This window comes from Lethenteron reissneri, chromosome 23 (genome assembly GCF_015708825.2).
Source record: "Lethenteron reissneri isolate LAM-NWPU_2019-01 chromosome 23, ASM1570882v1, whole genome shotgun sequence".
In the NCBI taxonomy this organism is placed as follows: domain Eukaryota; kingdom Metazoa; phylum Chordata; class Hyperoartia; order Petromyzontiformes; family Petromyzontidae; genus Lethenteron; species Lethenteron reissneri.
The window spans coordinates 16262237-16277375 of NC_083801.1; the positions used below are offsets into that span (position 1 = coordinate 16262237).

Here is a 15139-nt window from a genome sequence, read left to right on the forward strand (position 1 = left end):
TTACTTCAATAATATTTTAATAGTACTTTAATAATAAAGTATATCGGAGAATAAACCTCGCCACGACCCGCACGGCTTGTGGAGGCCTTTATCCAGCAGTGCATTGACAGAAAGGCTGCGCCATATGTTCCAGCAATTTAACACCTGCACACAAGCTGATTTAATCGCTCCATCTCATTGTTGGACGTTCCTCTCCAAACAGTTCCATCCCATGGCTGCCACTCCGTTATTTTTCTTGACCAGCATCATACTAATTGTGTGGTTATATGATTGATTATTCAATGCTGTATTTATTTAACGTGTACATCATTAGCTACCCCCCCACCCCCGCAACAGAATTGTAGGAATATCAAGTACAATAATAGAAGTACTTATGGATAGGCCAATCTTGTACCCGACTTGGCAGTGCCTTCGGCCGATCATTCATACTCCTAGCCACATACCTGTCAAGCCCTTATTGGTGCTTACTTTCTTACAGACCAATTCAGACCTTATTGGTCACCTCGTGTCCTTATAAATCACAGTGTTCATCCTACAAAGTCGCATCACGAGCGAGAAACAAACAAATATACGAACAAAAAAGTGCCCTATTGAAACAGCTGTACGCCGCATGGATCTTAATACTAAATTTCCCTGTACATGAATACGGGGTAAACCGTGTGGGTTGGCTGGTTTTGTACTGGAACATTTAAAGTGAGAAATCAAGTCCTGAGTTATCATGCGCTGATTGAAAAACTTTCCTCGCTGGATGGGAGTGCTGCTTTTTAAATCCTTTATATTAAGTTTGCTTGCTTGCTTGCTTAGGACCGTGCAAATCTTTCGGTCGTTTTTTAACCCACTTCCCGTGATCCAATCGAGCTGACATTTTGCACACAGACTCGTTGTGCGTGACAATTTATTTTCGTGAAAATTTTCCCAAAATGTTACACTTTTTAGGAAAAAAAAAATTATATTTAATTACCAATTGCTTAATGCTTCCAGACAATCATCTGACCCATAGGTGGCAGCCATCTCAAGCCAGAAGACGAGAGGACTCTAGCCGCCACGCATATAAAGGATTTAGAGTGAAAAACTTTGTTTTTACGGGTTATTTTTTTTTACATCCTTTATATTAAGTTCACTTGCTTGCGCGCTTACGACCGTGCAAATCTTTCGGTCGTTTTATAACCCACTTCCCGTGATCCAATCGAGCTGACATTTTGCACACAGACTCGTTGTGCGTAACAATTTATTTTCGTGAAAATTTTTTTCCTAAATTTTCCACTTTTTAGGAAAAAAAAATTCATATTTAATTTAAAATACCAATGTGATAAAAATGAAACTCTTACTCAAGAAAAACAGAAATGAATAATAAAATAAAACCGATGCCACACATATAAAAGATTTATAGTGAAAAACTTTGTACGGGTTAATTTTTTACATTGAATTGATATGGCACCTACTTAACATAATCTCGCAGCTCCCCCCGCCTCATTAACATGTTCTCGCGAGACTTGCCTGCAGTTGGCGACGCGCGGGTCCCGTAGCTTCGGGAGACGTTGTCCGACAACTCCGCCTCACGCTGCCCCAGATTTAATTGTAAATAACAGTTAACGAGTCACATCAATCGCTTTCTCGTCCGACACCTCGAACCGCCTCAAGTAGGACGCGAGGTAAGATAAAACAAACATACTTCCCGCGCTTTTCTTCCCTTTATTTAGCACGACGCACTGAGATGGAGCCTTGCCTTGCCTGGATCTCCTGCCGGGGAAGGCAGCCCGAGGCCCGCACGGCCGCTAAGTCGAGACTCGGGGGGCCTAAGCAACAAAGGCCTCCGAGTTTAGAATACGCGTGTGCACTTGGCTAGTATTGTTCGTATTATTTAAACATTGTTCAATAATAATAAAACAGTTCAATGAATTTCAGCCAGTGGAGAGTGTTCGACTGAAGGAGGAAGCCTTTGAGGGGGGAGCGCGTGGGTTAGTTGCACGGATACTGTGCAGGACAACTGTAGAATTGGCGCTGCGAACGTAAGCGTAACTTTTAGTATTCGTGCGTAAAAACGCACTAATGCACAACGTGAACAATTGCGTTACAGCGCGTTGACCAGAGGAGTGTGTGATTTATCTCGCTATCGTGTCTTTGGTAAACGGGGGGGGGGTTGGTCGCGTGGGCCGGTCGCGTGGGCCAGTGTTCTTCATTGGGGGGCCGCCATACCAAAAAGGTTGAAAACCATTGCGCTCAATTGTCGTGCACAGCTCATTTGTCAATCCATTGCTGGCTGGGAGCCTCCCCACGCCGAACGGGTCATGGAAAAGGGGTGTTTTGATCACCGGCCACGCTGGTCAGTGCTGCTTGGTGAACACGGAGACCACTTTTAAGCACAGATCAACAGTGCACTTTGCTGGGCTGTCCACGTAGCGTTTCAGACGCCCATTAGAACCAGGCGTGCGTGGTGCTCTTCTATTCAAGCACTATCCCGGCTCATCAGCTGCTTAGCTTTCAAGAGCTGGCGTATTGTGTATGCATGTGCAATTGTTGAATACTGTTTATCGGCCGCGTGCTGATGTGGTTATAAATATGCCCAATCAGTGCGGTGGTTGTGAGTTCAAATCATTACAATCATCCAATCAGATACTCGCTTTGTGAGAAGGAAACTGGCTGTGCAATGAATGGACTTTTCCCCACTTGGATATTATAGTTTTCAGCATTGTCTAATCGTTAACAGGATAATACCATCTTAGTTGGCACGGGAAGCTCACACTTGCAAATGCGTCACGAAGTAAGTTTTTGTTGTTGTTTCAACTCGGTAGCATTATCCAAGAGCTGAAGATTTGCTTTTTGGAGACGTGCCGTCAAGTGACAACCTTCGAGCACACTGACTGCATCTTAAACCAAGGAGGAGAAAACATTTTATTTGGTTTTCTATTTTATAGAATCACTTGTAAGTAAATGTCACTGACAGGCGCTGCTAATATTACGACACTTGGCTTTTAATGTACACTCTGGAGCTGTTAGACTTTGTGTTGTTACCAGAACAATAACTGTACTGTTTCACATTTCAGTACAACCGTGAGGATGAATTGGAATAAAGGAGGCCCTGGCCAAAAGAGGGGATTTGGGTTTGGAGGCTTTGCCATGGGCGGCGCGAAGAAGGAAGAGCCTAAACAACTTCCAAACGACTTGCATACGTCGTTTGTATCGTCTTCCACTTCTGGAGGATATGGAAACCCTCAGACTGCACCAAACACATCATTCTTCAAAATAGGGTCCAAGCGGCCAACATTTGACGACGAAAGCTCGTAAGACTTGTTTAATACGTTTTTTCCTGTTATTTTGGCAGAATATTGAGAAATAATTTTTAGCATTTTTATGAATTTGTGATAAATTTGTACTTTAAATGTTGGTTGGTATGCATTATTATTGCAGGTACTTTGAAGAGGATGAGGAGGAAGATTCTTCATCAAAGTATTCTGGCCTGCCTTACATCCCTGCAGAGAACTCTCCCTCCCGCAAGCAGCTTAACTCTGACAGTGATGATGACCCACTGGATGCTTTCATGGCCCAAGTGGAGGTACAATTATGTCTTGCAATACAAAATGCCAGCAGGGTGTTTGAATTTGCCCTAAATAAGCGGAAGACAAGTTAAAAGTAGTCTTACTGATTTTTATTCTAGTATAAAATGAATTGTTGTACCTGTATCTTTACAGACATTGTATTTTATATCAAATATTTACAATACTTATGCTATATAAATACAAGCAGGAGTGTTTTACTGACATTTTAGTGTGACGGTATATACGAATGCATTCTTTATATTTTCAAGAATCAAGCTGCAAGAGACATGAAAGCTTTGGAGGAAAAAGAAGTCACCAAGAAAGATGACAAGTGAGATAACCTTATTTTTTGTTGGAATGTCCAATTTTATCATGGGCACTGCACAGGCTAGGGATTGAAAGTGGACAACTTCTAAAAGCTAAATAGTTATATTTGGAATCATGAATGGAATCATTAATTGGCAAAGTTCAAATCAAACAGCTGATGTGCTCTGAATTTCTGTGCTATCACTGATTTACTTAGTGGTAGAGAATTGTGCACCAGCCTGATCTAGGAGCTGAAACACAAAACTATATGCACAATTACATAACGCAATGCGCATCATAACCCAAACACTGAAATCAACATCAATCCCCTGGTTCACTGATCTGGTGAACAGTCTGCCACCAAATATCTGCAGAGACATACAAACTGCAAGGAAGTTTACACATTTTTTTGCCAGCAACAAGCTACCCATCAACCAATACTTCAACTATGTACCTTACCTGCCAACTCAAGACTCGATCCCCTTTCTGGGATCACGCTGTCACCACCCTAGATAGATTCTCACCCAGATTCCGATGAATGCTGGCAAACAGTGAAATAATGCAGACATCCAGAGTAAACACCTTATTCGAGACCAAAACATTGCACATTCTACCTTTGTTATTCCTCAAACTATGGTGTACCATCAATCACAACATCAACAGGCCGATGAGTAAAGCTTCATAAATGGAGAATTGAAGGCAAGCTACAGTGCGATTATGGCTATGTAACCCAAACTATGGATCATAGAATAACCACGAGTCCTATCGTAGCTAAAAGAACTCGACATTGGCATTTAGCTCCTGAACATATTTCCACGCGCAAGAATATAATTCTTCTTGGTTCTTTCGGTAAAGTTACGTAGAAGGGGAAGTAATAAAATAATAAAAATAAAACATAATAAAATAAAATAATTCTCACAACGTTTCGGCCACAACGCAAGTAGCCGTCCTCAGGTGAAGAATGAAACACCACCACCTGAGGACGGCTACTTGCGTTGTTGCCGAAACGTCATGAGAATTATTTTATTGTTTTATTTTTATTATTTTATTACTTCCCCTTCTGCGTGACTTTACCGAAAGAACCAAGAAGATGAATCCCTGCAGTCACGAAAGCTTTAAATCGAAAAGAATATAATTGGCCAATTCTTTAGATCAGTGGTTCTCAACTCGTGGTCTCTCTCGTGGTCTGCAAGGCCATGGGATGTGATCTGTGGAACTTGGAGATACACATTTTTGACAAAACACCATATTCCTGCATTTTGGTTCACAAAAATATTTTGGGCATTTCTTTGAGTAGTTTGCGGTTAAAGAAAAGTTGTGAATCACTGCTTTAGATGATAGTACAGACCATGCAGTTCGATATTGCGAAAGCAGATAGCCTTTCTACTGCTTCCGCAAGGTCTCCACAAGATGGTGGTTGTAATAGTGCAGGCTCTGTAGCTGTAATAAAAGGGTCTCTTTGAACAGACGCAGGGAAGTTTTGTGTTTTTCCTTTGTGTTTCTACAGGGGTGTAAGAGATGACATTGAAGAGGAGGATGGACAAGTGAGTGTGTTACCTTTGCAACCCTTGGCTCTCTTATATTTATAATCTTCTCTTTTTATTATGGTGTAGTTCTTCCAGTGATGGTCAGTGGAAAGTGCCAGCAGTGAGCACTTGTCATTATTATATGAGCCACTGAGAGGCTCTTCAATAACACTATCTGTATATTGATTTTTAATGGCGATAAGTTGTAGTTAACCTGTCCACTCGACATTGCAGAGGTATTCACAGTGCCTGTCATTTATTTCATGGTATTTTAGAGTAATCAGGACTACATTTGATTATTTTATAGACCTCAATTCCTTTTCTCTTGATAGGAGGAGTTATTTATCACTTGCATGAAAAGGGTAGCCACAAACTGGCAGATATGATGTGTTAAAGTGTTTCAATAAAAACTTCGTAATTGTTAATGTACTAAACTACCTTTCACATTTAAAATATATTTTGAAAAGGATGAGGGTGATAGTGTGTAAAATATCTACGAGGAATCAAGTGTTTTTTATGCATGCTGCCATAAGTAGTGGTGAGGTTGTGTATTTTTTGTTAAAAAAATACCTGATGGAAGAGTGAATGTTCATATACACTCAGCTCAAGATAACAGATGTGAATTATATATGACTTTGCTCTAATGGGCTGATTAGGTCAGTTGATATCCATTTGATTTTAAAGCAAAAAAAAACTTTTATATTGTACTCTTAAACTTGACTCGATTTACTGTGCAACTCACATCTATTCTTAAGATTATTTGCAGCTTCAGCCCATGAGATTGAGGTCAACACATAAAAAATATGAAGCTAATTTACATATTTACATTCCTGTGTCATATTTTTGTGGATTGTTCGTATACTGTGCACAGCATGGTTTTGTAAGCTTGTGCCACTTCATATTGGACTGCAAGTGGCCATGGCGTCTTGCTGGTTAACTGGTGATGGACCATTACTGTGCCGCTGTGTTGTGCAGGAAGCCTACTTCCGCTACATGGAGGAGAACCCCACCGCTGGACTGCTACCTGTTGACGAGGAAGACCCCATGGACTATGACAGTGATGGGAACCCAATTCCTCCAGAAAAGAACAAAGTCATTGATCCTCTGCCTTCCATTGATCACTCAGAGGTGGTGGACAGACTTTTAAACAAATGTTTTCTTAAAAATATTTTTTTAATACTTCAATCACAATAATTGTATTTGAATATTTACCAACCACTTTATTTAATAGTTTCTTAAATATATTTAGCTTTTTGTCAGTCTGCAATTGTGTTCATAAGGTGTCTGCTTTTAAACTAGTTTTGTTCAGTATTCAGGGAATTGTGTACACCAGTCGCTGATATTTTTAATTTAATCTGCAGATCGAGTACGAACCATTTGATAAGAACTTTTATGTAGAGCATGAAGAAATTTCATCACTTGGTGCATCAGAGGCTCATGAACTGAGGAACAAGCTCAACTTAAAGGTATTATGCTATTTTATATTTGTTTTAAGCATTGAATAAACAGAAAAATGTTTGGACATTGTCTTGTTTGGACAGTTGTCTTACCTTTGGTGGTGTTTTTGCCCTGCACAGGTGTCTGGTGCTGCTCCTCCCAAGCCTTGCTCAAGTTTTGGTCACTTTGGCTTTGATGAACAGCTCCTTAATCTGATTCGCAAATCAGAGTTCACTCAACCCACACCTATCCAGTGCCAGGTGGGGATCTTTAGATATGCACAGTGACATGCCTGTTTGCATATTGTTGGTATAGTATTACATCGTCAAACCAATGTGCGTGGTAATTTTGTAAATATACTATCTTAATTTCAAAATACAGGAAATCTATATGGACATCGTATATCATTCTCATTAGGTGTTTGTGTTATTCAGCATTTGTTACCATAAAGAGATAGAGTACATCTGTAATATAATAATATTTATCTGTAAGTTTCTGCTTGATTTAATTTGGGTGACGCGATTTTTCTGGCCTAGGGCATCCCCATAGCGCTGAGCGGCCGAGACATAATCGGTATCGCAAAAACCGGCAGCGGAAAAACAGCCTCGTTCATTTGGCCAATGCTGGTACACATCATGGCACAGAAAGAACTGAAGCCAGGAGACGGTCCAATTGGTCTCATCTGCGTACCCACCCGGGAGCTCTGTCAGCAGGTAATGTGTGCGACCACGTGTGCGAATATTTTTGTCGTTTATGATCTGCCTGTTAACCTTAGATATTATTACTCTTTGTTTGAATGCCTTTTGCAATATGTACAAAAATGTGTGTATAAATATTAGATTTGTGTGAACTAACTTTCACGATCAAATGATAGTTGTTGCATGCATACGCTATAAAATATACTGGAGTATAACTTTTAGTTTATTAAAAAAATGCACCAACCAGGAAGTTAACAAATTTTTGCAGTTCAGCTTACTGTAACCGATTTGTATTTCTAGAGACATGTCCGGCATGAGTGATGCTGTATTTTATAGCAGCTCAATACATTCCATTGATGTGAACTCTACAGATAAATGTGGAGTGCAAACGGTTCGGAAAGGCGTACAACCTTGCACTCTGTTGCTGTGTACGGTGGTGGCAGCATGTGGGAGCAGGCAAAGGCGCTGCAGGAGGGTGCTGAGATCGTGGTGTGCACTCCCGTGAGTCCAAACCACAAGACACACAATGCCACTGTGGTATGGAAGATGTGTGCCCTTTCCATCAAACCCTGCCTCCCTTCCCCCAATGCTTGTTTTGCATTCAGTATATTTATTTGTCAATGTAGTGACTACTGTCTTTTCTTTGGTAAATGTGCCTAGCCATTTCAATCTAGAAACATATTGTTGCGTGATATATTTCTCGTATAAACGTCTATCATGGTGGCATATTGTAATGCCACTGGGATTCACATCTTTAAAAAAAACACTTCTGTAGTATCTCATAATATCGTGCCTTGTGTTTACTGTGTTCTCTGTCCAGCAGTGGTTTAAGCTATGTTAGCATTTGTGTAACTAGAATACCTTCCACAGGGCCGTTTGATTGACCATGTCAAAAAGAAGGCGACAAATCTTCAACGGGTTACCTACCTGGTGTTTGATGAAGCCGACCGCATGTTTGACATGGGATTTGGTATGTGCTTTGTACAGCAATATGAGTGTGTTTGTAGTTTTTTTACATTATTACAGAGTAAGCCTTTTAATTGCTGTCTTACATGGAAGTTTACTTTTCTGTGCAAAACGCTTTGAATGTATTTTGCAGAATATCAAGTCCGTTCAATTGCCAACCATGTCCGCCCAGACAGACAAAGTAAGTCGTGGATGTACATTGCCAATGGTTATGCAGATTGGAAGTACATTTTATTCAGTGAATGAAGTTAAATTTTTATAGTAATTATAATACACTTTAAAGGGATTGACTAGTTTTGGGACCATAGTATACAATGTCTGTAAAACACAGTTTATATGTATTTTGTTGTCTACTGCTCTAGACTCATTAGCATTAATATTTTAAAGCTATATTTCTGTTACAGCAGTGTCTTAATTTCTGAACATGTTTTGAATACCGTTTTGATACCACGTGACATTTCTGCATTTACAACCTACAAAGAGAAATTGTACTGCATTGACTCGTGCTTATGAAGTATGTAATTAAGAACATTTGTGCAACTCTTGATTTGCAGCAATGCTCTACAGTGCCACGTTCAGGATGAGGGTTGAAAAGTTGGCTCGGGATATTTTGATTGACCCCATTCGAGTGGTGCAAGGAGATATCGGAGAGGTGAATGTCTTTTTCAGTCCTGTGCCTTTGTGTTTATAAAGATTCACTTCAACTATGAATATAGTTACCTTCACTTTAAATAAAGATTATACTTTTAGCTAATTCACTAAAAACATGTTTACAGTTGTACTTAATTACATATTGAACTAAATTATGTCGAGCATTGGTTGGATGAGCTGCAACCTGCATTGCAACTCATTTCTTCAAAATTGCTTTTTGTCTTTAGTTTGTTGTCCTGCCCCCGCACCTGTGATTAGCGCGATTGGCTACGTACGATGCGAAATAAGTTCAAAATACATACCTCTAGCCACTTCTTAAATGGCTCAAAATACTTCATTTAAAATGATCCAGATTTAGAAGTGTGTACTGCCTTTTAATTACCCAACAGGCCAACGAAGATGTTACGCAGAGGGTAGAGATCTTTTCCAATGGAGCAGCAAAGTGGAACTGGCTATGCAGTCATCTGGTGGAGTTCACCTCCAGTGGAAGCGTGCTCATCTTTGTCACACGGAAGGACAACTCTGAGGAACTGTCAAACGACTTAGAGCAGGAGGGCTTCCAGGTTGGGCTGCTGCACGGAGACATGGACCAGAGTGAGAGAAACAAGGTCATCTCTGACTTCAAGAAAAAGGTCATACCAATCATGGTTGCCACAGATGTTGCTGGTAAGTTATTGTTGCAGATATTAAAATGGTATTTAGAACTGATTAAATTGTGTATTATTTAATTTGTGAATCATTGTTAACCATTTACAAGCCACTGATACAATCTGATCGATCACTGTCACCCATGTCAATGTCAGATCCCCCACTTCCAGTGTAGTTTTACTCATGATCCCAGTTTCCTTCTTTAAATGTTGTTTGGTTTGCCCCCCTTTGGCTTTCCCTTATTTCATGCCGAGAAGAGCATGGTCTCCCTCTATCTGAGTAATATCAGAAACGGCTCTGCATCGGCTAAAGATGCATTGTGTTGAATGTTTACATGATTTTTATAGTATTGCTGATCATAATTAATATAAAATGTGTGCTGTGGTGCAGGATTCTTAATTAAAAGCATTGACCCGTAACTTGATTATATTGAATGTGTTTCTTGTATCGCAGCCCGTGGGTTGGACATTCCTTCAATCAAGACTGTGGTGAATTACGATGTGGCAAGAGATATTGATACACACTACGCACAGAGTAGGAAGGACAGGCAGAGCAGGTAAGGGTACATGCGTGCCTTTTTTTGGGCACCCATAATGGATAATATCTAATTCTAAGGCAAAAGTAAAGTAACTGTATTACTAGTCGGTGATGGTCTTTGTTATTTTAACAGAAAGGGAGGACACTTCGCTGTGGCTGCATCTTGACACGTGGATATGTAATGTGAACATTGTACAGCTTCGTGACGATTCTAAAGATGGTCAGACATTTAATTTAATTCATCCTGTTTTTTTTAATCCATAGGCGAAAAGGGAACAGCGTTCACACTAATGACCCACAAAGACATGAACTTTGCCGGGGATCTGGTGAGAAACCTGGAAGGTGCCAACCAGCATGTCCACAAGGAGCTAATGGACCTAGCCATGCAAGTATGTATTGTGAACGCATGTCATATGTTCCATGTAAGAAGTCCACCACAGCTCATTAGGCCCATCTCTTCGTGTACAGTCTCCACATTTTATTGTACTCTCAAAAATAGTTTCACACCCTTTTATCTCATGCACCATTAATAAGAAGACAATTTACTTGGTTTTAATATTCTTCACTTGGTTCTGACAGCACAAGGTATTGTATGAATAAACAACTCGAGGAAAAACGACACTTGTTTTTTTAACACTGGGCACCACCTTGTATACCTGTACCCTTACCTTACATGCACTCACGTTTACCATACGACAACAGTTAACCATTAATGATGGCGAACCAAAAGTGTTTGGTCATGGTAAGTGATCGTGTGTTATTAAGATATGGTTGTTTTATCATTTATTATGCAATTTATACTTAAAACGTGAAAATTATACCAAGTTGTTGCAATAAATGTAACATTCACATTTGGTGCTCCATAGAATTGTTACTTTTATTTGGGCTTTTTAATGGCATTGTATGTATTAAGAGGACCCATGAAGATTTGACCCTTTCCTACAGAATCCTTGGTTTAGGAAAACGCGCTTCAAGGGTGGTCGCGGTCGGAAGCTCAACGTGGGTGGAGGTGGCCTGGGCTACAGGGAGAGGCCTGGCCTTGGCTCAGAGTCTTCAGTGAGTGCGGTGTTTTAACTTTATTTTTCCTATCAAAGTAGCTCATGCATGGCCGTTGTGCGTGTTCATAATGATCAGTCACTAGTTTTTTTACAACTCAAAATAGACGAACAAAAAATCATCAGTAACTCTGCTTTGTAATGTAAATGTATACAGTGGTTTTCCTATTGAGGATGGCCCCAATCATGGTGAATTCAAAATTATTACCAATAGCTCAAGATTACCATCAATGATGAGCACCAATTAATACTATTTTTACTTGTCTGCGGAAATTATTAATCTGCATCAGCCATCGTCAATCCACTAGTTGACAATGTATCAATATAGAAATATATGTAATGTACTTTTGCAAAAAAAAATCTGAAAATATGGTGTTAACCAGTTAAAGAAAATTTAAGTACTTGGTGGTACATGTTGTTTGTCGTTTATTGTGAAAATTCGGTCCCAGTTCCTGTGATCATTGTTACATTGCTTTTATGGCTTTATTTTGATTTAGAAAAGTTTTTTGATTTGGCCATGTTTTGTTTGTTGTAGTACGGAGTTAGACTGATGGCCTTAATTTAAGTTGTCTTGTGGTTGTTGTTGTTTGACTTGTATCCCACTGGGATTTTTGCACACAGCGTTGGTGTACGGTGCTTTTTCTGGAAGACTTGGAAGTTTTTTTCCTGTATTTTCTGTTTGCACATAGTCACGTTTTTTGTTCATGTTTTTGTCTTTTGTTTGTTGCGGTTGCACCCGATTCAAGAGCCGAATGGCTCACAGGGCTATACCAAATAAATGGAACTGAAATTTTAACTTTGGAGCTTTCGGGACTGCAGGAATTATTCTTTGGTTCTTTCGGTAAAGTCACGTATAAAGAAATTAATAAATTAAGCCTGCTCACTTCTTTTTGGTACTCATTGACATGTAAATTTTGTCTCTAACCCCTCCCTCTCGCTGCCTCCGCCCCCCTCTGTCTATTTAAGGCCACCCCACAGAGACGATCACCCCTCTCTGTACCTGTGTTGCCCGCTCTGTGTATCTAGGTGATATCTGTCTGCTTATATGTCTGTCTATAATTTTTTCTGGTTAGATTTTGTCGCTATTTCATTATACCTGATGATGATTGCTTGTGTTGCAATCGAAACGTCGTATGCTATTATTGAATTTATTATTTTTTCTTTATACGTGACTTGACCGAAAGAACCAAAGAATAAGTAACTGAAATTGTGTGTTTTTCAGGGTTCAGGTGGCAGCATGAAAAGCATCACAAGTCTGCCACAAAGTTTTGAACCCATAAAGCCACCCACAGGAGCCATGGGTGACAGGCTGTCTTCCATGAGAGAAGCCTTCAAGGTGCAGTGACACTTCTCTTTCCTTGTCTGTACTGAATGTGTCATCTCAAAATTGCACTTTCTTGGTAAAATATCCTTCATTGCTCTAAGTCAATGCAAGAAGATAGTATTTAATGGAAAACATTTATAACTTCCGTCAGGGAAAATGTATGTACTTTTATTCTTTATGGATGGTTGGTAAAAAAAATAATGAAATCTATTTTGTATCTTTTGTATTAATTGCTTTCCTTTTGCCTCCCAGGCTCAATACAAGTCACAGTTTGTGGCAGCGAGTCCTGGGGTATCTACAAAAGCCCAGAGTAGCAGCAGTGAGAGTGCAAGTGGAGGTGCCAGCTCTGCCAGTGGGGGGTTGAGTGGCTGGAAGAGCGCGGGCAGCCTGCAGAGTGTCCCTTCTGGCACTCATCCTGCCGAGGTGTCCGAAAAAAGCAACTCACCCCCTAAAAGCTTTGCGGTCCCTGCTGATCCGCCAAGGCGTAAAAAGACTAGATGGGATAAGTAAACTAGAACTTTGGAAGACAAGAACCTCTTACCAGCAGATTGCGTGAGACTGCTTCCAAAACATCGAGAGGTTTTAAGTTTCAGTGAGGGATACAATGTTAAAGTGGGTGATTGTATGTGTTCAGGTTATACGTATAATGTATTGTACTAGTGACTTCTTCATCAATCCTGGGTTTAGTGCTGTTGAAGATGCTTAAATATTTGTGTAAAACGTGTGCAGTCATACAGTTTTGGAACGAATATTGTTTGTGTGCTGAAAATAGCGCATCATCAGAGTGAATTGACTCACTGACAAATACTTTCAGTATGAATTTATATTTTGAATTAAACTGGTTTCAAGGCTTATTGTACACGTGCACATATCTGTTACTTAATGTACACTTTTTAAATGAACATAATTGTGATCAATACTGTCTCCATTTGTTATTGTATTGCTTTCAAGTCCATTCAAATAGAAGTTGTGAACAAGCGATATATTGTCAAACGCCACCTCATTGAACAAGGTTGTGCATATTTAGTCAATTAAATAATTGTTTAGACATGTTGGAATGAATATATATTCCACAAATGTGTACCCGTTTTCCAGGATAACATTTTGATTGTTAGTTTAGGTTCATGGTTATCCTTCGTGTTACTTTATTGACAAGGATGTACATTGAGCCACTTTTTTCACTGGCAAAACATTTTTCTCCAAAGTTTGTTTAAATGTACATCATGAAATAAATGACTGATTTGTCAGTTGGGATAACAGTCCAGTCGTAGTATGTGTTAATCGGATATGACAACATGTCCACAATTTTCTTGTCTGGTCAGTGACCTGTAATGTCTGATAAAATAATTACAATATTAAGAAATGCAGATTGCAATGACAGGCTCAGCCATAAAGATGTGATACTAAATATTGTGAAGTTTACATTCCGCAAATTACAACTTTTGCGCTTTTTTTTTTTTAAAAAGGTGCCTTTTTGTAAAACGATTAATGTCTCCAAGCATAGCTTCTTGATAGTGAAAGTCAGTATCTCCATGCTTAATTAATTATTGATGTCGGCACCTCTGAGCCAGTGAATACAATTATGCATGGCTCTGAAGTGCTTTCAGGTTGCAACTCGTTTATTTACGTGGCTATTAACTTTTATTAATGTGACACATTGTATTAATCTTGGAGAGATGTTGGGCTAACCCTAACTTTGATTGGGATTTCAATTTGCAACTTTCCATTTGTCACTGCCATTGCCACCTGACTGTCAAAACATTTTCCTCCCTCGTGTCACCTGCTCAAGAACTCCAACAGATAAACTACTCACACTACCAACCTCACCTGAGAATACATTTCTATATTGAAAAAAAACTATGCAGCATCATTTGTATAGACAACTTGATAGTATTCAGTTTTGCTGACAATAGTTTTGTCAGCCCCCTCCCCTGTCACATTCTGTAGTTCAATATGTAGTTAAACTGTAACAAAGTAGAAATTTATGCACCTTAAAAAAATGGAGAATAAATCTAAACCATTCAAAATCGCATGAAAATGAAAAGCATAAATGTTGAGCCCGTGTGACAATGGACGAAGCATTTGCCTCGCCACTCTCCCTAAATGACTTCCAAGTGAGGCAGTGTGGTGATTCCAGAGTGTGAAGTTTATCAGAACTTTTTGTGGTGAGGCATGGTGGCACAAGGGTTTACAGCAGGAATGGCCTGGGTTTGACTTCACTCAGGAGCCACTGGGTTTAATGTTATCCACCTTCTGCATGAATTTCCTCCGGGTTTTCCAGTTTCCTACCATAGATAAATATATATGTAACTGGTGTTGGCCAAACATCTCATTGCTGAAAGTTGACTTTGAATTTAATTGGGTTTACGCAGGAAAACATTGCATGACGTTCCTGACAAAAGTTGCTTGGGCTTTCCCGAATACAGAAGCGGAGTGATTACCCTAGTCACGGTGA

The 15139-nt window shown here is 39.6% G+C and overlaps 1 protein-coding gene across 1 annotated transcript; it reads left to right on the forward strand.

Moving 5' to 3' along the window:
* Window positions 1-1468: 1468 nt before the first annotated feature.
* DDX42 (DEAD-box helicase 42) lies at window positions 1469-14136 on the forward strand. The gene is given in 21 exon segments (XM_061557488.1): window positions 1469-1652; window positions 3045-3281; window positions 3409-3553; window positions 3806-3867; window positions 5350-5386; window positions 6344-6496; window positions 6730-6834; window positions 6946-7065; window positions 7342-7518; window positions 7875-7913; window positions 7915-8004; window positions 8374-8473; window positions 8603-8650; window positions 9024-9121; window positions 9510-9786; window positions 10222-10292; window positions 10294-10324; window positions 10570-10694; window positions 11251-11361; window positions 12583-12696; window positions 12937-14136. Coding segments are annotated over 20 exon segments (2385 nt in total). The 5' UTR covers window positions 1469-1652; window positions 3045-3057; the 3' UTR covers window positions 13195-14136.
* Window positions 14137-15139: the final 1003 nt, after the last annotated feature.